The following is a 25,924-nucleotide window of genomic DNA, read 5'->3' on the forward strand; positions in this document are numbered from 1 at the left end:
AGAAGAAACAGTAAACAAAATTAAACAAAAACAGTAAGTATATATACTGTATATAAAAAAACATTAAAAGGTAGAAAATGTATTTGGTGACAGTATAATTAACCCATCACAACCCATACAGGTAATCCTCATTTAGCAAAGACATTTGGGACTGGCAACTTGATTGTTAAACAAAACAGTTGGTAACTGAAAAATGATTTCAGCTCTCACTTCAATTTTCCTTTGCTTTACAGTTTTGTGAAGGTAGTAAAAGCAAGGATTGGTTGCAAAGTTATTTTTTCATTAGTATCGTCACTGTGAACAGTCAGTAAAGGAGGCAGTCACTAAACAAGGACTATTTATACAGCCATCTAGTAGGTTCTACACCACAGCCAGATTCCCAAGCATGATGGCAAAGCCATGTCTTCAGAGTCCTCGGAAAGACTAGGAAGGGCATGGTAAAATGGCCTCTCACTTTCTGCCCCAACATCATTTGACCAAATGTATTCATATTTTTTATCAGCAAGACTTCTTTACGAGGGTTGCAATGTATGCAGATGCACTGTCCCTAGTGCAGAATATAGAATATGCGTGGACAAGGGCACAAAAGAAAGGAGGGTATCGTTGCCTGCTTCCATCCCCTTGCATTCACTCAAGGTTTTCCAGAGGGCTGATGCACTCATAGGCCAGCACAGTTCAATGTTAGCTAATGGCGACGTTAGCTGATAGTGATGAGTGCCCATTAGCTAATGCAGCTCTGTAGGTCATCATGTAGAGCAGGCCAACAAAGTCATACTCCTAAGCAGGATTTTAATGCAAGATGACTTCCATATCCGCTATGTTTCTCATAGATACTTTTATTTTTTTTTTAGTTTGGAATTTCCGTCTCAGTACATATTTTTAATCACCTGAGGAATCCCTATATTATGTTAACAATAGTAGTAGCTCCGATAGCACATGGTACGTCAAATCTTTTTTCAGTTTCTTCTGGCCAAAATCTGTCCTTATCTGATCAAATCATACCAACACTAAGAGCTATATTAGCAAAAACATATAAATGATGGTAATTTCCATGGAAGAGGTTTAAAAAAGAAAAACTGCTTTAAAAAAGCATTGCCTTCAGAACTTCTAATTCAGAAAATAAAATCTATCCAATAGAGAGTATAAACTTTTGCCTTTGGTGTCATAACTGATTAAAGAAGTCCCTAATATATGCAGAAGTCATGAGTACTTAAAAAGGCAGGCAGTGTTTCCAAAATATTTCTAAAACAGAACGAACTTTAAAAAGAGAATACAGCATATATTCACAATGATATCCAAGTACTTCTCTAGTACAATGGACTACTGTACTTCTACTTTGGATTATTGCAAAATCCAAATGAAAAGTGACTAGAGATCAAGTGACCATAAGCAGAGCCTCCCCCTCCAGGAATGGGTACACAAGATGAGTTTGTATAAAGCCCCCCCACCCCAAGCCATGACTGCCATCTGCTCTTTAGGAGTGGCAAGTCCAGAAGGACACACAATTTGTGCAACAGCTTTATTGAGTACTACCCAATGACAGTTAAAGAAAACAACTCTCTAGAACCAGGAGACCCCAAACCCAGGGACACTTTCTCTATATGGGGCTGCCCTTGAAGATCATCCCAAAAAATTCAAATGGTCCAGAATGCAGCAGTTGTCATCTGGTGGGATCTAGCAAGCAAGCTTTCACCATAGCTTCACCCACTGTATGGAATAGGGTAGATACAAAGCCAAGATAGGGAAAGCTGTATCTTTCTTGCTTCCTGAATGCTGTTAAGACATAGCTCTTCCCTCAGGCATTGTGTCCTGATGTAAAGAGAGCCAAGCTTTTTTTTTTCTTGAGAGGATAATACCATGGCACTGGTGACTATTAATCTTGCATTTTTATTATTGTATATTTGTTTAATTCGTGGAAAATAATTATGTGGCTAGGAAGTGACACTGATTTGATAGCACATAATCAATTAATCAATTTGTTAGCTGCCTAATGTTGTTTTATATAATGAAATATGCAACATTTTCAAACACAATAAAAAAGAAACAGAACATATTTGGTGACTCTGTCAAAGAGACAATATCTGAACCAAACCACAGGACTGATAGACAGACTTACCAGTTACCTGAAGCTGTGATTTCATACTTGGTCCACTGATACACTCTGATTTTGACCCATTCCCGGCCATATCATAGGAAGGAACATGAACCTAAGTAAAAAATTCAATAAAAATACTATTTTAAGAACAAACGCTGCACTCCTTAGCAACATGGTAGAACAGTCAAATGTATATATATACTGGTTAAATCAGGGAGCACCAGAAGCACATACAGTCAATAAAGAATATGTGTTGATAAAACACAGAAATGAAGTAGTAATATTAACTGAAAGTGATTAAGACTATTAACAGAATTATTATCAATAGCTCTGATAGCTCTGAGTATTTGGTAAGGTAAATAATAAAAATGGTCTTCTTTTGTCCTATCCCAGACAGATGCCTGTTAGCAAAACAACCAGTAGCAAGGAAAGGAGCAATATGGGCAGTCTAGAAACATGAAATATAAATAAATAAGTAAAAATAAAGGAGAAAGAAAAATAAATTTGCCTTAACATGGGACAAAGTAAAGATATGCAAATTATAAAGTAGAATAATAATTACTATAATGCCAGGAAGGTAAATTCAAGAAAAACAATCACTAGATTATTTTTATGACCACTATGCCTCCTAGTTCAACATATTGTATTTTACAACAGTATTTGACCTAAAATTTAGATAGCCACTACATCTCTTAAAAATAATGTCAGGATGGTGAGGGCCAAATTTACATAAATGAAAGACTACTATAAAGCTCAGTATAAATTATTTTTTTGGTTGTTGTTTTAGGAGTTAAAGTAGGTGGCATTTCTTCCATTTTCAAATATATCAACTTCTTACAGTGGTTACACATAGGTTTTGAAAGATATCTCACAGAAATCAATAATGAGCAACCCTTCACAACAGCCAAATAATTAACTATTCAAACATTTTATCTGATATATTAATAACATGTACTTGAGCAACTATTTTCCCCACTCCAGTATTTACCTAGATTGGTTGCTTTTGCTTTGCATGGTTATCTGCAAGACAAAATATTAATCTTCATAGTTCCTACATTATATGGAGAAGCTCAATGTCTTCATTTTTTCTTGTGAAAAGTCTATGCTTTTTAAACTTGCATGGCTAGCCCAAAACATATTAGCAGATCCCAAAGGAGCTGAGAGAAGAATCTAAAGTTCTACTTCCAAATCCTTTGTGTTCATGAATGTGTTAATTAATTAGTTAATTTTCCAATCTTTATGTCACCCACCCACCCACCCCTTCATTTTTTTGGAAATGCACAAAGAAAACAATGGAGATATTCTTCTTACTAACTAATATGACTTTCTACTAGGGAGAAGGAGTACTCTGGCAAAGTGACCCATTAACATTTGCTTTGTTTTACACAAAAAGGACCCATGAATAATTCATATAAATGAGCATAATAACTGTACAGGATAGAAAGAAGCCAAAACCTCATGTATCCTTCATTTTCCCTGCAATCAATTCTCAATTCCTACTTCCCCAAAGCAAATATTTCTGATAGTGAAAGAATATATAAAATCTTTAATTCACTAATTTTGCAAAGAATAAGTCTGGTTTTGCTTGTAACAGATCTATGGTATGACAAATGGAATAAGTGTGTACTCTTCCCCAAGAAAACAAAACTGACTCACATTGGGCTTTTTGGTCGGTTGTTGTTTTTTTACAGAAAAAAAAAATGCAGGCATAAGCCTGTGAATGACTATCCTTAAAGGTGGAGTCTTCATTGTATTCTTTCCAGTATTAGATAAAAGTTGGCTGGTTATTCTGCCCTCAGTCTCCAGCTGCAACATGGAGATCCTTAAGGCAGTGATTAACAATTAAAGACAATGTTTAAGATTGTTTGAATATTTTAAAGTATAATAATAATTAAAAGGTTTCTGCATAAGCCAGTCTTGGTGGTCCCAGAGGTTATAGGCATACTGGTTGCTGTACCAAAATTTTGTTTGAAAGCTCTAAGAATATATGCATATTGACAAAATTTGCAACTGTCAATTACAAAAGGCCACACTGCTTGGATGCACACGTATATTATACTGAAACATTACAATATCCCTTTGGAAGAACTCAATGTGTATGAAGGTGAACACTAGCTAAAGAACAGCAGCTCTGGTTTTATATTTTTGTGTACATAATAATAATATTGGCATTGACAGAAATCACCAATTGTAAAAGGCAGCTTTGCTTGAAACAACTTACATCCTGTGGATCAGTGGTGGGTTCCTCCCGGTTCGGCCGAGCCGGTAGCGGTGACAATATGTCACCGAACCGGTTCTCTTTGTTTGGAAGCTGAGCCCTCCTGCCCCCCTCCGTTATTCTTACCTTTTATTTGGCCCCGCCCCAATCTATTCGCTGCCTCCCAAGTCCCAGCTGATCAGCTAGAAGGAAAAAAACTGTTTAAACTCTTGCCGCGGGGCTTCAAAGGGCCGCCCTACAGCTGATCAATGTTAAAAGGCAGTGTGATGGTAGAGCAGGGCACTGGAAAAACAAATGGGTGGACCAGCGCCTCCAAAAACAAATGAGTAGACCAGCGCTTCCAAAAACAAATGAATAGACCGGTGCCTCCAAAAACAAATGGGTAGACCGGTACAGCTCTGCAAGCAGTTAAAAGCCTGGTAGACCAGTACCTTTGCTAAATACTAAATAATTGTCACATGACCATCAAGCCACACCCACAAAACAAGTCACGCCCATAGAACTGGTACTAAAAATTTTTAGAACCCACCCCTGCTGTGGATGATATGTTTATCAACATCAGCCTATTCCAAGTTAAAGGACTTGGGAAGGACTCAGGAAATGGGCAAAAAAGCCAAATCCAGACTGAACATATGGGCTATATGATGATGAACCATAATAAATCCTTAGTTAGGACTTGAATTCTTAAGTTTCCACCAGTCTTAGACTATGAATCTAACTGTAAATTACTCACACATAATAATAATAATGTATTAAATTTATTTGCCACCCAATTCCGAATTATAGTAACTAATATTCTGCTGAGGAATTCTGCTTCTTCTTATCTCAACTAATTTTAAACAAACAGTAATTCAGTTTCAACATAACATTGGTGTTATCACCACAAATCTGTATGCATATCCAGGAATACACATCTCTCTAATCTGCCTTCCTTCTGAAAATGTTATCTTGTTAAAAACAGTTGAACATTATGATTTTCCTTCCCACTAATTTTAATCACACGAAGCAGTGCTTTTTTGTAAAGCCACAATATATGTTCAATCAGCACTACAAGGACAGGAATAAGTAAACTTGCAAGAAACCAAAATGAATCATCATCTAATTTTCTAATCAATTAAGTGAGATTATTTAATCAGGTTTTTTTTACCTTTCTTGTTGGAAGGACACTGCAGAGAGCCTAAGGGTTGTACTCTCCTATTCTATATTGCCCCTTCCTAATATGATTGCAAGGACATTTGAGACATTTATTTGTATATATCCTGCCATTATTATTTTTATAAATGACTCAAGGGGGTGAACATAACTAATTTTCTTCCTTCTTATTTTCCCCACATCATCATCCTGTAGGTTGGGCTAAAAGAGAGTGACTGGCCCTATGTTACCCAATGGCTTTCATGCCTAAAGCGGGATTAGATCTCGCAGTCTCCTGATTACGATTTTGATTACCATTTGTCCAAAATATTATTCAGAATTCCTGACCTCATTAAAGAAAAAAGCAGCTACCATTACTTTTTCTGTGATTTAAAAACAAAACAGTATTTTGCATGGATAACAGATTCTGATTTTTTAAGAAAGTTGAGATCTTCATAACATAAGCGTGTTTTTACGTAAACTGGACATTACCAGAAAATCCACGTTTACAGGTACAACTGCATATTTCTCAAATCTCACAACTAAAATTATGCAATCTTATTTTAGAAATTTATTTCTTATCTGAGCTACAGAAAATCTGAGTTTTTACTACTCGAGAGTACTGGGAGATGAAAGTCCCATTAATTAAAACTTGAAATTAAAATAAAACACAGTAACTAATTGGTCTCAAACTGTAAAGATATCTGAGATTTGAACACAGCTCCACAGAAACACAGATTGTCTCACTACAAGGGATCCTTCTGGAGGCTTAGAAGCAATTATAACTGATTATGGCACAATAAACAGTATAATTTCCCTTCCTTTTAATAGCTTATATATAGCACTATAACACGTATTATAACAATGATTCTTTTGTTCACTGAAGACTTCATTCTTTACTACTGTACAACCTAAATTTTGAGCTCTTACAAATCTTATTAATAAATTTTGAACAAAGAATGAAACTCATATTGTTCCTAAGTACTAGCATTAACTGCATAGATTAATAAGTATAGTTTAATGACTATAATTCATAAAGATTTGTTTATGATTTCTGGGTCATAATCTAAACAACTGGTGTGTATTTGGGGAATAGGAATTTGGAATAATTTTGTAGCTTTGATGGAATTAAAGTGTAGAATTCTTATATTTTGAATTTATCAGAAATACTTGATCATGATTCCTCTTTCAAAATGAGAACCAATATAGAGCTGTCAGACTAGGAGTGTGAAGCTCTTACTTTAGTTTGTCTTCAGCAATGGAAGCTCACTGGATGATTTATGCCAGTTGTGCTCTCTTAGGCCAACCTATCTCACAGCACTGTTATGGTGAGGAATAAGAGGAGGAAGCATTCTATGTCAACTTGAGCTCCTATACAAAAGGCAAAATATAAACCTAGTAAAACGTTTTTAAAAATTGGAAATTGACACTTTAATGGATATTTTCTTCGGCTGTTTTCAAGTTTTCCTATCAGGTGCGACTGCTTTCACTCTTATTTAGATTCCTTGATGTTCTGCCTCTGAAATTCTCAAACAGTATGCCTAAATCCTGCTAATCTGGGAAAAAGGAATATAGTACTTTAAGTATCCACCCCTTAAGAAAAGAAATAAAATATGACAGATTACTTTCTAATGCAGAAATAGAATGCAATTTTAGAGGAATTTGTATGTTACAACTTTCCTTCTACAGTAAAGCTTCCATCTTTAAAAATATCAATATTTACATTTATTAATAATCTAGTATTTTACCTAGATTTAAAGCTAACTATAACAATTAGTAAAAGAAAACAATAAAAATCTAAAGTTAAATAATATGAAACATAAATACTGGAAATACAAATTCAGCACATACAGATCCATCTTAATCTACAAAATGAATTGCAATTATCTCAGAAAATAAAAACAAGTGCTACTAGAGAACAGCTGGTTAAAGCTGATTAAAGAGTAGGGTTGTCTGTAGGCATTCTAAGAATTTTTTTAATAAAGCATCTATAAACCTTTATATAAACTTTACAATAAATTTTTGTGTTTAACATATACAAACAGTATATTTTGGACTTTTGATATGACATCAGTTTGCATTCTGTGGGTTCACAACAACAATGACTAACATCAACTTGGCAACAATGTGATTCTCACTAGGTAGTTGGCCAGAACAAAACGTATTAACTCCTACAATTTTCAAAATCTAAACCAAATATTTTACTTAACGAAGTAATCTAATATTTGTAAAGGAGGAAACCAAATTATACTTCATAGAATGTTAGAAAAAGATAAACCTCTTATGTACCTTGCCGGACCTAGTAACATAACCCCAGGCTGAAAGGACTAGGAGGGAGGGCAAGCAAAAAGCACACATTGCTTCTCCTGTCCCATGACCATGCTGCATGGGGGAAGGAAGGAAAGCGAGAAGCAGTAAGGGCTATCTCCAGCTATCACCCCTTGGGATGAAGTTATCTATAGAGAGCAGGCACAGCCATTGGGGTATTTGTGTGTCAGGTATTGGCAGCTGAAACAACTCTACTGCAGGGGTGTCAGCTAAAGAGCTATTCCTCTGCCCTTTCCCCTATGGGAAAGGAAATTAGGGGAATTGGTTCTCCAGTCATCATATCCAAGCATAAAAGTGTGGGGTGAAGTCAGTCTTTTTGGTGCTGGGACAATCAGCACTAAAAAGACCATTTTCCTCTTGCCCTTCTTTATCCTACTTCTCTTGCCATGGATAGCAAGAAACTATCCTACTTCTCTTACCAGGGAAAGCAGGATTGATAAAAATGATTCTTCTGCTGACTTCTGAAGTTGGCAAATGGACTGTTTCCAGCCTCTGGAGGGCCTCTGGGGGGGTGGGGAAGGCCGTCTTTGCCCTCCCCAGGCTCCTAGAAAGACTCTGGAACCTGGGGAGGATGAAAAACGGGTCTTCCCCACTCCCCCCAGGCCCTCCGGAGGCTGGAAACGGCCTGTTTCCCTGCTTTCGGTGGGTCCAGAAGGCCCGAAAATCAGCTGACTGCTGCGCACATGCGCGCCAGAGCTGAACTCACATGCCCACCAATATGGCTCCATGTGCCACCTGTGGCATGTGTGCCATAGGTTCGCCATCACGGGTATAGAGCCTGATTATATGAAGGATTCTGAAGAAAATGTAGATCTGCTCCCAAGCCTGGGTTAGGATGAATGCTGAAACTATGTTAGTTTTGTTGTTGATGATTATCATTTTGGGTATATTTGGTTGTTTTTCCTCTTCCATATATATAAATGTCTTTTTATTGTTTAGTTTTTCTCTATGGGAAAATTATCACACAATTATCTGCAAATGTTTGCAATTTTCTCAATGACAAATTACCCCAGAGACTTTCAGGAATCAAGTGGCCTCCAAATTTAATAAATAAACAAAACCCAGCAAAGAAATAAAAGATTACAAATGTACACTGAAAACTTTTCAAGTAGGTAAAACTTCTATTTTATACACATACACTTACAATTTTACTAGTCTCCTTACCAAGAGTACTTCGAGACAGGAATAGAATATGGTATCTGTTGTCTCAATCTAACCTCCCTCACTCGGCTTTTATTATATTTGCAAGGCAAGCTGTCCTGTATTTTTATTCACAAAAATGCCTCTGTGTACTATAATCATTCTTAAAACATAAAAATGTTGTATGGCTGTAACTAACGTCATGACTGGATGAATGCCAACTTCTGGATGGGGGATTGAATGTAAGAGGGAACATTCTGGGGAAGCTGAGGGGATTTCAGTATTTGTGACAAATTTTATATCCCATCCCTTCACATTGATTTAATCTTCGTGTTAAATCAACATTTTGTGAGTGATCATGCCTACACTGGTAGGCACTGTATGAATAGACACCACCAGCCATCTGCCTATTCATAAAATGATTATCAGATATTTTGAAAGAACATCCAGAATATGCCTCTAAATTAGCATAGTGGTGCCAGAAGCTACAGGACTCAAATTATAACATAGCTAAATACTGAATATTACTTAGCACTTCTATTTGTAGTCTTTCAAAGATGCCATACAGGCATCTTTTACTGCGGGGAATTCATATTTTAGTATATTAAGATTTAATTTTTTTAAAGATTGAAGTCTGTAAGAATTTGAACTCCAATAAACAGATACAATTTTCAATTCCAAACGCTTGTCTGGAACTACATATTTATGAAACTTTGAACTCACACCATTAAACAACTAGTTAATCAACAGCTATGATATATCAAGTTCTTGTTTCAGACCAACAGACTTAAGAATGTAAAACCTAGACTCAGATAAAAATCTGTCCTTTGCTACACTTGGCCCAAGTCAAATAATGACCAATATCCTCAGGGGCAAGAGGCTGAGCTCAGAAAACTCCAGGCCACCCTTGTAATAAACCAATTTTCTGTGGAAAAAAAAAGGAGGACCTGGATCTACCAAAAGACAAATCTTTGTGGAATTTTGCAAATAGCCTTCTGAACATTCTTCCCAGTGAGGCTGTCCATTCCTGGCTTGACCAAATATCTCAGACTGAAGGTGGGAGAACTGGGGGAAGAGTCTGGAACATCTCTTTCTTCCTCTACATGAAACAGATACCTAATAACTGGTTACTAATTGATAATATTTTATGTATAAAAATATTGTGACAATGTGGACTAGTATTTCTAGAATATGAGCTCAAACTTTTGAACATACCAAATTGGGAAAAATTAATGCTCAAAATATATTAATCATAAGTCTATAAATCATTTCACACATTATCTGGATGTTTATCAGAGTGAATACCAGCACAGCACATTTAACCATAATGGACAGATACTCAATATTTTAATGAGCTCTCACAAATAAAAGGAATTATTATATTAAAAATAGACTATAGTTTACAAAAATTTAAGTCATACAAATTTTGTAATTGTATTATGAGTTTACCTAGCTTCAGCCTACATGGCTCATATGCATGGAGATCACAAAAGTTAGGGAAATAGCTAGGCAGTAATCTCCAAACTAATTTGAATCCCAAAATTCATCCAAAAGGCATTGAAGAATTTCGTTCATGTTTCTTCGTAGAATCTAAAACAAAATTTCAGATTTTGTATACAAGGAACAATAGTTTCTTCATTATTTCAAAACAGATTAAATGCAATGAATCCAAATTACTCCAAACAACTCACATACATTTATCCAAGTGTGTTATTTGCAGAATTACATTAATATTTTATGCTGTTTGCAGTAATTTACATCATTTGTGTGACAATACAACTATGTAGATGACATAAAGTCAAGTAATTATGTCATGACATTCAAATCTAACAACATCCTTTCCTTCTAAATGATTTTGAACCTCAATAAAAATGAGGTTTTATTGTACAGGTAATCACTGATTTACAACCACAACTAGAACCGGAATTTCCAGTACTAAGCAAGGTGGTTGTTAAGTGAGTTGCATCCAATTTTACAATCTTTTTTGCCATGGTTATTAAGTAAATCACTCCAGTTGTTAAGTGAATTGTGTGGTCCTTAAGCAAATCTGGCTTCCCCATTGGCTTTGCTTGTCAGAAGCCTATTGGAAGATTACCAATAGTGATGACATGACCACCCCCTCACCCCTCCCAGGATGCTGCACCCATCATAAATACATGCTAGTGGGCAAGTGCCCAAATCTTTATCATGTGACCGTGGAGATGTTGCAACAGTTGTAAATGTGAGGACCAGTCATAAGTGACTTTTTAGTGGCACTGTAAATTTGAATGGTTGCTAAATGAATGGTTGTAAGTCAAGGACTATCTGTACTTATATTTTAATTAGCAACAGCACTTAAACTTATATACCTCGCTCTAGTGCTTTACAGCAAGGGTCCCCAATCCCTAGTTCGCAGCTCAGACCTGGTCCTTTGCCCATTAGGAACTCAGCTGTACAAGCAGTGGGTGAGCACACAAAACTCCATTTGCACAAGCAGTGGATGCACATGTGAAACTATCCCCTCTCCCCTCCCCCCAGTCCACGGAGCATGAAAGATTGGGGACCACTGCTTTATAGAACTCTATGGGCAGTTTACAATGTCAGCATATTGCCTCCAACAATCTGGGTCATCATTGTTAAAAGAGATATAAGAGAGTATTCTAATGTCACCCTTTCAAAACAGGCCATGTCAGGGAACAAGCACAAGGAGTACTGCTTCATTGTTGTAGGATATCACAGGATCTTCAAAGCTTACCAGCATTTCCCGCCATTCCCACTTACAACAAACAAAATTGAGAGGTTATTTTGAGTCTTTTCTTATGTTCCCACCTTCTGACTTTTCCTGAAATGTTACTTATTTTTTCAAGTAGTGCAATTTTCTTGCATTACTTTGTCAAAGTTACTTCTAGATATATACAGTAACACATGTAATCAGCAAACCAGGTTTCAGATAATTTTGAGAGTTCTTGACTAGAACTTGATATTGAATATGTGGCAACAAATACATTCTATCAACTTATAGCCTGCTTCATATGTACAGTGAATTTCAATTTCAATTTCTAGGTTCTATCATATTGCAAGATCTAAAATGGACAGCTAATATCAAAAACATCATCAAAAAAGCACAACAAAGAATGTTCTTTCTGCGCCAACTCAGAAAGCTCAAACTGCCCAAGGAGTTGCTAATACAGTTCTACAGAGGAATTATTGAGTCCGTCATCTGCACCTCTATAACTGTCTGGTTTGGTTCTGCAACCCAACAAGACAGACACAGACTTCAGAAGATAATTAGAACTGCAGAAAAAACAATTGCTACCAACCTGCCTTCCATTGAGGATCTGTATACTTCATGAGTCAAAAAAAGGGCTGTGAAAATATTTACAGACCCCTCGCATCCTGGACATAAACTGTTTCAACTCCTACCCTCAAAACGACGCTATAGAGCACTGCACACCAGAATAACTAGACACAAGAAGTTTTTTCCTGAATGCCATCACTCCGCTAAACAAATAATTCCTTCAACACTGTCAAACTATTTACTAAGTCTGCACTTCTATTAAACTTCTCATCATTCCCACCAACCATCTCCTTCCACTTATGACTGTATGACTGTAACTTTGTTCCTTGTATCCTACAATTTATATTGATATTGTTTCCTGATTGCTTATTTGTACCCTATGACTATCATTAAGTGTTGTACCTTATGATTCTTGATGAACGTCATCTTTTATGTACACTGAGAGCACATGCACCAAGGCAAATTCCTTGTGTGTACAATCACACTTGGCCAATAAAAAAAAATCTATTCTATTCTATTACAGACTTTAATGCAAATGTTAGACAGCAGCAAGAGATTTTTGTAATAATAAACTGCATCCAATACTACATTCACAGGCTTCTATTTATACATTACTTCTGCATCCATTAATTACCCTTCAGTTTCCTTCTCTCATCCCATTATGTATGCCAACTCCATGCTTGAAATCTGGGGCATATTTGGGAGCACAAAAAAAGCTAAGTAAGCATTTATTCTGTTAGCAGAATAAAATATGCTATTGGAATAACACTACAGGACAGAACTCCTTGTAACAACTAAGACTTTCCTTATAAAATGTCCCTGCTTATAACTTCAATTTGTAAAATTAGCAGAACATGAAACTAATATATATTTTGGAACAACAGACGTTTCACTAACCATATTACTGGTTGCCTTTTGTCTTAAGACAGATAAAAAAGAAAATGTTTAGTATAAGATGCACAACTACCTTAAAAGATTTTGCTGTCACAAGGCAAAATAATGAACAACTTTATTAAACTTTATGAGTTTACATAAATTAATGGAAAGTTTACTTTATCAGATGCTATTAAATGCATTATCAAAAATATCCTTTGGGTTTTAATAAGCCACAAACCAATACTAAGAACACTACAATTTTCATTATTTAGAGGGCTTCCAAGGATTTTCTGAATAATAGTGGACTATTGGATTCTAGGGTTCTTTTTATTTTATTTTACTATTTAAAACATTTATATAGTTGCCCAACTTTCCACAAACTCTGGGAATCTCACAATCAAAAATTAGAAGATACATAAAACTATATTAAAGCTATAAAACTCAACCAATTAAAAAAAACACCTTGGTGCTAAATCAGTTTTGATGTGCTATCTAATCTTATACCAATGCCTGGGAAAAGCCAAGTCTTCAAAGCCTTAAAGAAGGCTACAATTGGAGGCCTGCCGAACTTCAGAGGGTAGAGTGTTCCATAGGGCAGGGGCTGCCATGGAAAAGGCATGCTTCCTAGCTTCCTATGACAATATATTTAGTGGAAGGGACTAGGAGCATGCTCATCATATCTGAACTGGTAGGCAGTCCTGCAGATAACATGGCCCTGTATCAAATAGAGCTTTAAATGTGATGACTAGTGTTTTGATTGCACCCCGACACTAGAAGTCACGCAACAATGGTGACAAACCTAGGATTCCCTATTACTCCGTGTGCTGCTGCATTCTGGACTAGTTGAGGTTTCCAGGTGACTTTAAGGGCAGTCCCATATAGAATGCATTGGAGTAATCCAGATGGATTAAGATATAACAGACCCCAAGCAAGGCCTCCTGGTTCAGGAAAGGACACAACTGTTGCATCAGACAAATTTGTGCAAAGACTTCCCTAGCCTCAGCTGGCACCTGCTCCTCAAGCAATAGTTGTGAGTCCAGGAGGACCCACAAATTGTACATAGTTCAGTTCAGGAATGCCACCCCGTCCATAATCAAAGATGGACCATCTGTTCTTGGGATCTAGAAGCTGATAGCCACTCAGTCTTGCTAGGGCTAAGTCAAAGATGAGGGTTCCTCTGAAAACAAGCCACTGCATCTCTTGTGTGGCTAAGGGTGGGGCTATACTGTATAACTGGGTATCAGCATACTGAGAATATCAAACCCCAGATTGTTAGAGTGAATGCAGTTTCAGAGGATCCTCGGAGTTCCCCCTGCTCCCCCAAAAAATTCTGTTATGGTGGAGTGCTAGACTTTTTGCAGCATTTCAATTAGTCTGGTCTTGATATAACACTGCTCAAGTTATTGAAACCTCTACATAATAAAATTATTATTTACTGAAAAAAGATACAGGTGAACATCCTAAATAGCAATACAAAGCACATTTCAATCTTAATCAGACTTTTATACCAAAAATTATGCGAAACATATTGCCCAATCTAGAATCTTTAAAGAAATTCAAGTTCACTTGAATTTTATTTTAAACATTAAGAAATTTTACTGTGGTTATTTTCAAAGAAAATAATGAGACAATCACTGGCACGGCTTCCAAGCAGTGTGAATTTATTCAGCTATTATAGAAAGTGAGCATAAGACTTGGATAGACAATTTTTTACAGGTAGTTTTTTAATCATCACCGATGACACTTGGCTATTTCCTCTATTAAGTATTGCTTTAAATTTTCTCCATTACATAAGGGTGTTTTTATTTCAATTTCACTTGTTTGTAATTACTATGCAGTATAGTTTTGGTTAACAATTTCAACAGCTTCATTATAAAACATCTTTGTTTGGGCTACAGTACCACCAAGGTGTTAGCATCGATCCATTAAAATATTTACCTGTTTACTGCCAAATAAATCTGGACAATAAAACATTAGGTTTTTGGCCTATCACAAAATATGATTATTTGGTCAATTAAAGTGTTATCCTGCTGATTTGATATGAACATAAACTGATTATTACTGTGCTAAAAAAAAGAGAAGCACTGGAGTAAGAATCTGTAAAATTTTATGATTTGTACACTATAATAGTGATAATTGCAATTCATTCTAAAGAGGAACGTTTAAAAATCACAGGGGTTTTGTCAAATGTAGTAAGTGTATTTAAATTATTAATACTTAGCAACATCACTTTAGGTTTGCTTTCATTAGTGAAACTTCAAAAAGAAACATATTTTAAAAACGTATCTGAAGACATTCAACACAAAAATGCATATCGTGAGAAGTCAATCTGTATACATAAAAGAAACTCAATCAACTTGAAAGATGTTTATATACCTAAAAAATAGCAAAGCACAAGCTTTAATTTATTAAGCAATAATCATGAGCAATAATCTGCTCTACCTTTTAAGAGGTTTATCATGTTGACCCATACCTATAAACTGAAGTCGAACAGACAAAACATTGCTTAATAACTTCCACTTCTTTCTAGGAAAGAGATCCATCTCTGGAAATGGAAATTCAATCTTGTGATCTTCTATATCTGCAAACTTGCCATACACCTTACCTTTGTGAGATGAGACCATGCTTGAATCCACAGGATCTAAAATATTCCCATTCCTCCTAAACTATTTTAGAATTTGGAAATATAAATGTTAATCCTGATCAAGTTGTAACAATAAAATAAAAAATCCAAAAACTCTCTAATTCACCCCATTTAACTTTAAAATCTCTTATCTGCCATTACTGATTTGCCAGTCAATTTCCACTGTATCATTTCTGTTCCAACTGATTTACATTTTCAAATGTATAAATACAAACTTAAAATCTCTTTAGAATGTAAACACCTCTTAAGAAACGAAAATATTTATCATTAATTATATTTCTAAGCTGGCCAAGTTAGAATTCTTTTGATACTATCTGTTCCCACAAGTGAATTGTGCTACAAAATAGAACAGAACTACTTATTTCTGCTTACCTGACAAAGTGACTCTCAGAACAGATACAAACAAAACTGCAATGGATCATTCTCATAAATTGCTTTAATGTGACTAACGTTATGCTCCTTGGAATGTTGTTCAACTATCTATTCCAGATAGAACAATTATAAGAGATAATCAGAGCTGCAGATTTGAGATCACATGATATCCATTTTTAAAAAAAAATCATGATAGTAATACTGTTAACAGTCTTAATCTTGCACCATTGCTTGAGATTTAACAATTCTTATATTTTAAAATGTTTAAATTAGTGAGTGCAAATACTGTTATTTATTTTTCACATACTTAGCACATTTTCTCAAATGTTACAAGACAAATGATCTTATTCTTCAACAGACTCAGGCCAACTTTCAGCCCATGATTTCCATATAGCAAGAAACTCCTTTAATCACAGTTAGACCTTCCCTGAGGGAAGGGATAAAACAAATTAAACACATTTTATTGAATTAGGTTTTCATTACCCCATTCCTATGGAATTATATTCAGATCTTATTATTCCAAGTTAGGATGTATGTATGATCTGTCAACTGTCAAAGTCCATTACTTGAAAAAATTGTTTAATTATATGATTGGTGCTTTGGACAAAATAAAACATATTCAGCTGTGTGAATAAAAATCTCAACAAAATCTTTTAATCAACAGACTTGAAATATCTTTATAATTTTTATAGTATTCCTCACATTACAATATGTGGAAAATATACAATATTTCACATACAAAAAAGTTTGCTTCAGTGACAATATTGATGATATAAAGTTTTCCAAATCCATACTATTAATATTTTAAGTAATTTTCAAATTGCTCTTTAGCACAACTCAATGTTTTAGATTACCTGAACAATCTAAACTAAAAGAAAACCCCATTTTCAGTTATACAGTAATGGCACCCTCAAAACACAGCAGTTGCACACTTCACTTTCAAAATAATGACTTCATTGCTAATTATTCACTGAATTTAATTCTTATCTCATAACTCTTTAAGAGCTCAGGGAAGCATTTTAGCTTTGCACCAAGAAGATTCATCCTTTAGGCAGCAGATATATTTGGAACGGTTAACATCTTAAGTCAAAGTGTCAAAACAAATTAAATATGAGACGTGTCAAGGGAATTACAACTGAGCATAGCTCCACTAAACCTTCTAAAATACGTAACACTTTAAGGATAGAAAAGAAATTGAATCAAAGTTCAATGCAATGCTCAACCTAATAATCGAACCATTTGCTGCCCTTCAAGGGGTGGAGAGGGCAGGTGATGGATTTGCAGCACTGTACCATACATTGTTGTTGTTGTTAGTTGCAAAGTCGTGTCCCACCCATTGTGACCCTATGGACAACGTTGCTCCAGGCCTTCCTGTCCTCTACCATCCTCTGAAGTCCATTTAAGCTCATGCCTACTGCTTCAGTGACTCCATCCAGCCACCTCATTCTCTGTCATCCCGTTCTTCTTTTGCCCTCAATCTTTCCCAGCATTAGGCTCTTCTCCAGTGAGTCCTTCCTTCTCATTAGGTGGCCAAAGTATTTCAGTTTCATCTTCAGGATCTGGCCTCCTAAAGAGCAGTCAGGGTTGATCTCCTCTAGGACTGACGGGTTTGATCGCCTTGCAGTCCAAGGGACTCGCAGAAATCTTCTCCAGCACCAGAGTTCAAAGGCCTCAATTCTTTGGCGCTCAGCCTTCCTTATGGTCCAACTTTCACAGCCATACTTTGCAATTGGGAAAACCATAGCCTTGACTATACACACTTTTGTTGGCAGGGTACCACACATTAGTTTGGTTAATTAGAAAGGCATACATATTGACAGAGGTCAGAGGCAGCGTTTGCCCATACAGCAGTGTTTCTCAACCTTGGAAGCTTGAAGATGGGTGGACTTCAACTCCCAGAATCCCCCAGCCAGCAGCGCTGGCTGGGGAGTTCTGGGAGTTGAAGTCCACCCATCTTCAAGCTACCAAGGTTGATAAACACTGCCATACAGTAACCTATGAGTTAACCCAATTGCCTAGTTTCCACACAATACAATCCAGCCACATTTTGGGCTAACCTCCACTACAAGTCTAATCAGAGAGTCAAAAGAGCAGAGGAAAAACATTCAAGTAGCAAGAAGCCAATTGAAAATAGACGACAAGGTCAAGAAGAAGAAGAGGAAGAGGAGGAAACGGCTCCAGGTACAAGATCTGCAATCCATGATGGCACTCCAGAAGCCCAGAACCTTTTACCAGCCCTCCTTCCTCTATCCTGCATCCAACAACCACCATCCCCAATCACCCGGTCGTGTGTAATCAGAGCCATAATAGGGTCTTATCAACTCTACCGCAGGGCTTGTCAGCCTGAGGATGGGCACCCTCGGGTCCTAAAAGTGCGCCAAGCGGTCATCTCGTCGACTTTGAACTTATTTTAAATATCCCTCTGGGACAATCCGGGCGCTTCGGAGGGGGAAACAATGCACCGATTCCGAATGCCGCGGATGTGTCAGAGGAAGGGCGAAAGGCTGAGGAAACAAATCCTCACCCCACTCGGGAGTGGAGGCACAAGTTCGCGGACGACCCCGGCAAAACGGGGGAGGAAAGCTTATCCCTGGGGATCAAGGCAAGGAGCCTGACCCCCCTGAGGAGAGGAGAGAGGAGACCCCCCATTCCTCCCTCATTCCTCCCGCCTACCCTGAAAGAACCACCTGCTACCAAGCTTTCCTTCTTCCGCATCCACCGCCACCCCCTCCCCAAAGACAGGGCCTACTTCAGGCTTTCCCCTCGCCTCTCTCCTGACAAAATCCCGAAGAACGTTTGCCCAGGCCGGATAAACAGCCGTCCCTCACAGCCCAGCCCCTTCGCCAGCCCACCCGACCAGCACAACGGATTTCTCACCAGCCCTGAAGGCGACGACACCTCGACTAAGATGGCAGCCAGTCCAAGTCCAAGCTTAAGAGAGCGACTCCCAAAGCCGGGAGCCGAGGGCGCATGCTCCGAGAGAAAAAAAAGTAATGCTTGTGTGGGCGTGTGTTGTCACACGGACAAAGCTGAGCAGGACTACAATTCCCAGGAAGCTGCTGGAGAGCGCCGGCGTGCTATAATAGACTCCCGGGTAGAACCGTCTGTGACAAAGGAGGTGAGTTCGATTCGCGCGCGGGGACGATGTCTCTCCTTACTGTTTTCCTTACCGTTTTCGTAGTTGTGGCGTTTGTTCCCGAGAAAATAATTAGGAGAATCATGGGCTTGACAATACATTCCTTTAGTGGTGTTTCTCATTAAATGTTTGTCTAGCTCTGCAGACCTTTTGCTATTACCTGGCTCTACAGTCATTTTTGACGCTAGAAATATATTTTTACTCCTTCAACCCCCCCCCCTTATTTGCATAGGTTTTATGCTGCCTATCAATATAATCTTTGTTTAATATTCAGCAGCAGATCAGCTTTTGTACTCTTATTTCTTCGTGTTCTGCCAGAGGTTCTTTGAAGTCTTCCTCGCTTCTGTCTGTAAAAGTGGTACAATTATATACATTCCAGGACGTCATGCAGATTCTTCAACAGCAAATTAAACAGCCTGGTCTACTTAACGGGGTTTTTTTTTAAGGGCTACCACAATTTGTACAGTTCGACTCAGTCAAAAACCTTGTGTAATCAATAAAAAAAGGGGGGGAGAGGGAGGGGAGCTCCCTTGCCTTTTTCATTGTCAACCAGAAATTAACAATGTGATCACAGGTACACTTGCATCTCATGAATGCACCGTGTATATTTATATCTGAAAGTTCTTGTTCTATACATTATTGAAATATGAGTCACAACATCTTGAGGGCTGGTTTACTAACATACGAAATTAATGCAGTTGTTTGGTAGTTTGATAATTCTTTGACATTTCCCTTTTTGGCACTGGGATGTAAATTTATCTTTTTTAGACTTTCAGCCACTGCACGAAAACCCCATGTAGCACTTTGAATGCATAATCTTGAACGGTTTTAAACAATTCTGATATTTAACTAACCCCTGCAACTTCAATGATAGGAATATATTTCTGGTCCTGTTTAATTTCTTTTTCCAGAAAGCCTATCTTTAGTTCATTGATTAAACCACTATAACGAACATTGATTTTGTAATCATTTTGTACAGCTTTTCTATACGCATTCATGATATCTCTTATTTGTATCTTCCTCCTTTGATAGATTTTTTCTTTGTTTTTATTGTGCACATCTTTGCATAAAGTTTGCATAGTTTTCTTAGATACACATCTTATCCTTAATATCTTTGCACTGCTTATTTAGGCATGGCTGCGTTTTTTATGACCTAGGGGACCACTATTTTTGGTTTGCACTAAATGTATGTAATGAAATATAAAACCAAGAATGAAATTATGAAATAAGACAGGGTTTTAAATTCTAGAGTATAGTAGCATAATGTCCAACTTTTCTTTTAAAGTCTTCTCCATTTGTGCCTAAATCACGGCACAAACATACTCTGGCAATTTTCCCCCCATTTCATCTCTAGTTAATACGCGAGACATCTTTACGTTGTCCTTAGCTGCATTAGTGCAATTACTTCCGTACTGGATTGCTAAAAGGATTTGCGAGTAGCAAATCAGGTAATAAACGGCTTGCAAGCAATTTTGATCATAAATTGGCCAGCAGAGGGCAATCCAATGTCCATTCCCCAGCCGGATGTGTCGTCACAGCAGAATTTCCTTTTTCCGACATACACAATTCTAGCCAAGGTAAGGGGGGGGGGTCGGGTTTTTTATTATTTATTTATTTATTTATTTAAGAAGCTCCTTTTCCCGTTCTGGTTCGTTACGATAGCTGGGATCTCCAGTATTGACTACAGAAAAATGGCAGCATAATTATTTCGAGACGGAGAGAACGAAAGTGCATTCGTTCAGAAAGTAAAATCACTACAGGGGGCAGCAGGGGCGCAACTCCAGCCCGGAAACTGGAATGAAACCTTGCACCACAACGGCCCTTCTTTATTCCAGGGTTTCCCATCTATCTCGATTGCAGCCTAAGGACGGCCTTTCTCAAAAGGCAAATTATGCCTTACATTGGTACTGGAGTATTCATTGGGTACCAACAGAAGTTAATCTTGCTGCACAAATTAGTTTTGTAATGTTTACGGAATGATGCATAGTAAGAACCCTCCGCTCAAATATTTCAGAAAATGAACTCTTTATCACAGTTACAGGTTTGGGGTGGGGGGTGGGGATGATGGCAGAGAAACTGTAGAATCAGACTAACAGGAAGAGCAACTTGCTAAATGTATTACTTTTATCCCACCTTTATTAGTTGCACAAAGGGCATAGTACTTCTAAAATAGCCTTCCTTAATCTAGTATTGGTAAAGTGAATTGGGACCACAAATCCCTTAGAATAGGTTGGGAACAACTGTTCATAAAATGGAAACACATAAGTAAGAAGTGTTTGTGTTTGTGCACTAAATTACCAGTGTTACAAACATTGATAGTGGTTGTCAAAGGAATTTTTCACAGCCAGAAAATAACACAATTTCAAATAAGATTGAAATTGTGTAACAGTAAAGCTTGTCTCTTCTCTGTTCTTTGTAGCCCCCTCAATGTAGCAGATATTCAGTTTGGTAGAAAGATGTAAGCCATTTTGGTTTCTCTTAATTCCAAAGAGCCATGCATTTTTTCTTTCTGTTCTGCCTTATGAGTACTAAGTGGTATAATCAAACCATCGACCCTCAGTGATGACATTTTTTATTGATTAAATTGTTGGAAATTGTTTATATATGTGGTGACCGATTATTTACCAAGCCACTGGTAAATTATTTTGTTTCTAGATAATATGAACTCCATCATAACATGATATTGTGAAGAACTATGAGGCAATGGCGAGAAATATACTCTGTGTCCAACTGGAACATACCATAAGGCAACGTTGGCAGAAAGTGTTGTACAAGAGGCAGTCATTTCCTGATAACTATGTGGATCAAAGTTTCTTAGAGAAGTTGCGCAAGAATATCCATGCACGCAAGTATCAGTACTGGGCAGTGGTGTTTGAATCTGGAGTGGTGATACAACAACTATGTAACGTCTGTGTCTTCGTGGTCATCTGGTGGTACATGGATATGGGCCTGTTGGCTCCCCAGTGGCTGTTTGGAGTTGGCTTGATTGCTTCCCTGATTGGTTATGTACTCTTTGATGCCACTGATTCAGGAATAGAAAGAAATCAAAGCGGCCGGACACGATGGGGAGATCTGAAGAATTCTGTGGTATTTGTGGCATTCACCTATGGCTTCTCTCCTATTCTGAAGACCTTAACTGAGTCTATCAGCACTGATACAATTTATGCTATGTCTGCCCTCATGCTCCTAGGACATCTGATCTTTTATGATTATGGGGCAAATGCAGCTATTGTGTCCAGTACACTGTCCCTCAACATGGCTATCTTTGCTTCAGTCTGCTTAGCCTCACGGTTGCCACGGTCCTTACATGCCTTTGTCATGGTGACATTTGCTATCCAGATATTTGCCCTATGGCCTATGCTACAGAAGAAGCTCAAAGCTCAAACCCCCCATTGTTACATGATAGCTACCTTACTCTTTGCTTTATCTGCCTTAATGGGACTACTAACCATTTCCAGTGTTGGCACTGTTCTTTTTGCCCTCCTTTTGATTGCCATCTCATGTTTGTGCCCTTACTGCCTCATTAGGCTGCAACTCTTCAAAGACAATATCCATGGGCCTTGGGATGAAGCTGAAATCAAGGAAGATCTATCCAAGTTTCTTATGTAGACCAGGAATCCACACTTTGGGGTTCAATTCTTCCAATTATCCTAGTCCCAGCTAATAAATGTTTATTAACCGAAGCAATTAAAGCAAGCAGGAATAAAATACCTTTGAAAATGCCTGAGAACAATTTATTTATAACCTAATATTTTTCCAATAAAAGTGTTTTTTTTAATCAAGGACCACGTTGTGTATTTAGTTAAGTTCAGCTAATACATGTAAAAGTAATGCAGGCAGTCCTTATTTAGTGACTACCTCATTTAGTAATTATTCACAATTATGATGGTGATGACAAACTAAATTTGCAACCAATCCTCACTTATATAATGTTTGCAGGTTTATAAAGCAAAAAAAAAAAAAAAAAGCTGAAGTAAGAGCATAAGCACAGGTGGTTTTACTTAATGGCTGCTTCACTTAATGACCAAGTTGCAGGTCCCAGTTGTCACTAAACAAGGACTACCTGTGAAACTGACAGTAACTTATCAAATTTCTACAATGGCTATTTTACCTGAGGGGCTGGTTTACAAATAAAAATCATAAAAATATACAATAGTAAACATTTTTGGAGGTAGGGTGAGGGTTTTATGGGTTTTTATGTTGTGGATTTTTAATGTTGCAAGTCACCTAGAGTCACTTGTGTGTGAGTTGGGTGGCCATATAAATGTGTTTAATAAATAAGTGGTGTTAAAAACATTAAAACAAGGTTAAAACATTAAAAATTACAAGGCAGAGGAAGTGCCCTTAAGCCATCAGCCAGCCCCAAAGTTGTATGACATTCTTCGAGCCTCCATGCCAGTTGTCAGAGTCTGCAACATACCTTCCTTGTGGGAAGGGATGGGATGAGTTGATGAAATAGAGATGAGGCAATTCCTCAGATAATATGATCCCATGCCATGAAGGGCTTTAATGAATACAATTATATATTTAAGTAAATGCCAGGTTCGGTTTAGCGCCTCACAGGCATCCTGCCATCAAAAGCTAAAATGCAGGGGTGGGGGGAATAGATGGGCAATAAAGTTGTGTGTGTACGTGATGGGAAATAGGGAAGGGGGAATGACAGGTGATAAAAACCAGAGCAGCTTGGAACCAGTTTGTAACACATCTAAGGCCAGGCACCCTGAGAAAGAATGTGGATTACCCTAAAACTTCTCAGTGTTCTCAAAACACTTTGGCAAGTTCTGATTGGCTGAAGATGGACTGGTCATGGGGGAAGGCTGGGATGAGGGAAACCTTTCCGTGTCTTTTGACTACAGGAAACCCAGAGCTAGCTGACTTTACTGCAGCCAATATCTTTTAATAAAAGAACCTTTTGCTTCAACCAAATGGAGTCGAGGATCTTTCTTTCCTAAGAGATCAGATTGGGGCAGGTCTGACATTAAACATAAATTTGACTAATGGGGACAAATTACAAATAGTTATGACACAGTATGAAAGTTGTTTGCCCTTGTATTATTCCAGTTGTTTTTCTTCCAATTCAAGTTTAGTTACCATGCATAAGTAGTAGATCATCATTTGCTCCAAATCTGGCATCGAAGTCACCAGCTATAATAAGCAGGTATCTGAAGAGATACCTAAGATAATATTCCTACAAAGTATCCCATATACAGGTAAAAATGTAAGATGTCAGTTGTTGAGATATGTAAATACTAATTAAAGTAGTTAGATCACAATGGAACAGCCTGCCCCTTGGCATCATGTGTGACCATTACTTGAGGTTTTAAAGCAAACATTGGACAGCCATTTGGGATAATACGAGGATTCCTGCCCTGGGCAATCTTATAATTCTATAACCTATTTTAGTAATTTTCATTAATTATAATTTGACACTCCTAGATGTTCTGGTTAAAGTTTCAACCAAATACACTACTTCCAAACCCAGTACCAGTTCTGGTTTGGTCATAAGTGTACCGCAAGTAGATCTAGATCAGTTTTGCACAATATATATATAGCCCATTGGCTATATGCAATCTGTCAAACAGTCTTGTTTGGCCCATTGATTTTCTTTTTTTAAAAAAGTAAACTTACACCCTTCCTGAAAGACATGCTGATGAGCACCTCCAAGTCTTGCACTTATAGGAGATTTCTTGCTCTCATTCTGATTCTTTATGAGATTAATGCTATGCATGTCTACTGTGGCACACAAGAACTTCCAGGATTGGTGGTGGTTTGTTCTCCAAGCTTCTGAATTTTTTATCACCAAGCTAGATGACATCCTCAGTGGGACTTTGGTTAAAGCATTCTGTTTCAGTTCTTCATCACTTTTATTGATGTCATGGTCAGTGGTCCATGACATCATGTGTGACCAGTTGGTCGTGCCATGTGATCTGTCAGCTGGTCATTGTGTGTGAAAGCCAGCAAATGAGGTGATCAGTACCATCGCTGGTTGGTTGATTGATATGGCTCTTTATAGGTTCACAGGCTGACTCCAAATCAACTTATTTGTTGATAAATCCATTGGTTGAATACTGGGCTTCAATGAATTTGCATGCATGGCATGTGGTAGAATGGCCAATGATTTTTGTTCCATCCTAGTCAAACTGGTGCTGCTTGATGTCAATGTGAGTTGAGATCAGGGATTTGTGGTCATGTTGTTTGACAGCTAGTCAGTGTTTGTGGATTCTTGTTTCCAGTTGACCTGTTTGCCCAACATAGAATTGTTGCATTTGTTTGCCCAACATAGAATCATTGCATTTGATCTTGTAGATTACGTTGCTGTCCTCCTGTATTTTATCTTTGGTTTAGACCAGCGGTTCTCAACCTGGGGGTCGCGACCCCTTTGGGGGTTGAACGGCCATTTCACATGGGTCGCCAAAGCCCTCTCTCGCCCCCCCACACGCCTTCACTCACCCTCATTTTCTGCTCTGTTGGATCACCGGTCGTTCGTTTACCCCGCCCACTCCCAATCTATTGCTGCCTCCTGAGTCCCATCCTTCCAATTGTTCTTATAAACATTTCCAGATCACCTTATTTATCTTATGTGCACCTATTCTAATTTGTGCAAATTTATCCTAAAGTATGGTGCCTAGAATTGGATAGAATACTCAAAGAGGGATTTAGTTCATAATTAAAATAAATATTACTTCTCATGATTTGATAGATTTCTG

At 37.6% G+C, this 25,924-nt stretch overlaps 2 protein-coding genes across 6 annotated transcripts in view; one reads left to right on the plus strand and one right to left on the minus strand.

Moving 5' to 3' along the window:
• Window positions 1-19,192, minus strand: part of ITCH (itchy E3 ubiquitin protein ligase) — a 49,256-nt gene extending 30,064 nt beyond the window's left edge. The window contains exons 1-2 of one of the 4 annotated variants that reach the window (XM_034414025.3): window positions 18,959-19,192; window positions 2,117-2,207 (exon numbers count right to left, since the gene is read on the minus strand). In XM_034414025.3, coding sequence (XP_034269916.1) covers window positions 2,117-2,186 — 70 coding nt within the window. In that variant the 5' untranslated portion in view covers window positions 2,187-2,207; window positions 18,959-19,192. Of the gene's footprint in view, window positions 1-2,116; window positions 2,208-7,733; window positions 7,769-10,361; window positions 10,503-18,958 lie in introns of those variants that run through there. The other 3 variants (XM_087889223.1, XM_034414027.3, XM_034414026.3) reach the window with 3 other exon arrangements.
• Window positions 18,964-22,995, plus strand: LOC117663676 (phosphatidylinositol N-acetylglucosaminyltransferase subunit C-like). 2 transcript variants are annotated; one of them, XM_034414030.3, is made up of 2 exons: window positions 18,964-19,199; window positions 21,873-22,995. In XM_034414030.3, exon 2 carries the CDS (start codon window positions 21,921-21,923, stop codon window positions 22,824-22,826), a length of 906 nt encoding a protein of 301 aa, XP_034269921.1. In that variant the 5' UTR covers window positions 18,964-19,199; window positions 21,873-21,920; the 3' UTR covers window positions 22,827-22,995. The 2 variants fall into 2 exon arrangements, with proteins under 2 accessions (XP_034269921.1, XP_034269920.1); XM_034414029.3 differs by having other exon boundaries at window positions 19,189-20,794.
• The last annotated feature ends 2,929 nt before the right edge of the window (window positions 22,996-25,924 follow it).

Source organism: Pantherophis guttatus, chromosome 3 (genome assembly GCF_059756535.1).
Source record: "Pantherophis guttatus breed Tessera chromosome 3, ASM5975653v1, whole genome shotgun sequence".
Lineage (NCBI taxonomy): Eukaryota > Metazoa > Chordata > Lepidosauria > Squamata > Colubridae > Pantherophis > Pantherophis guttatus.

Excerpts from the sequence above, each read along its gene's own strand:
- LOC117663676 (XM_034414030.3), top strand. The coding sequence starts at position 21,921 with ATGGCGAGAAATATACTCTGTGTCCAACTGGAACATACCATAAGGCAA.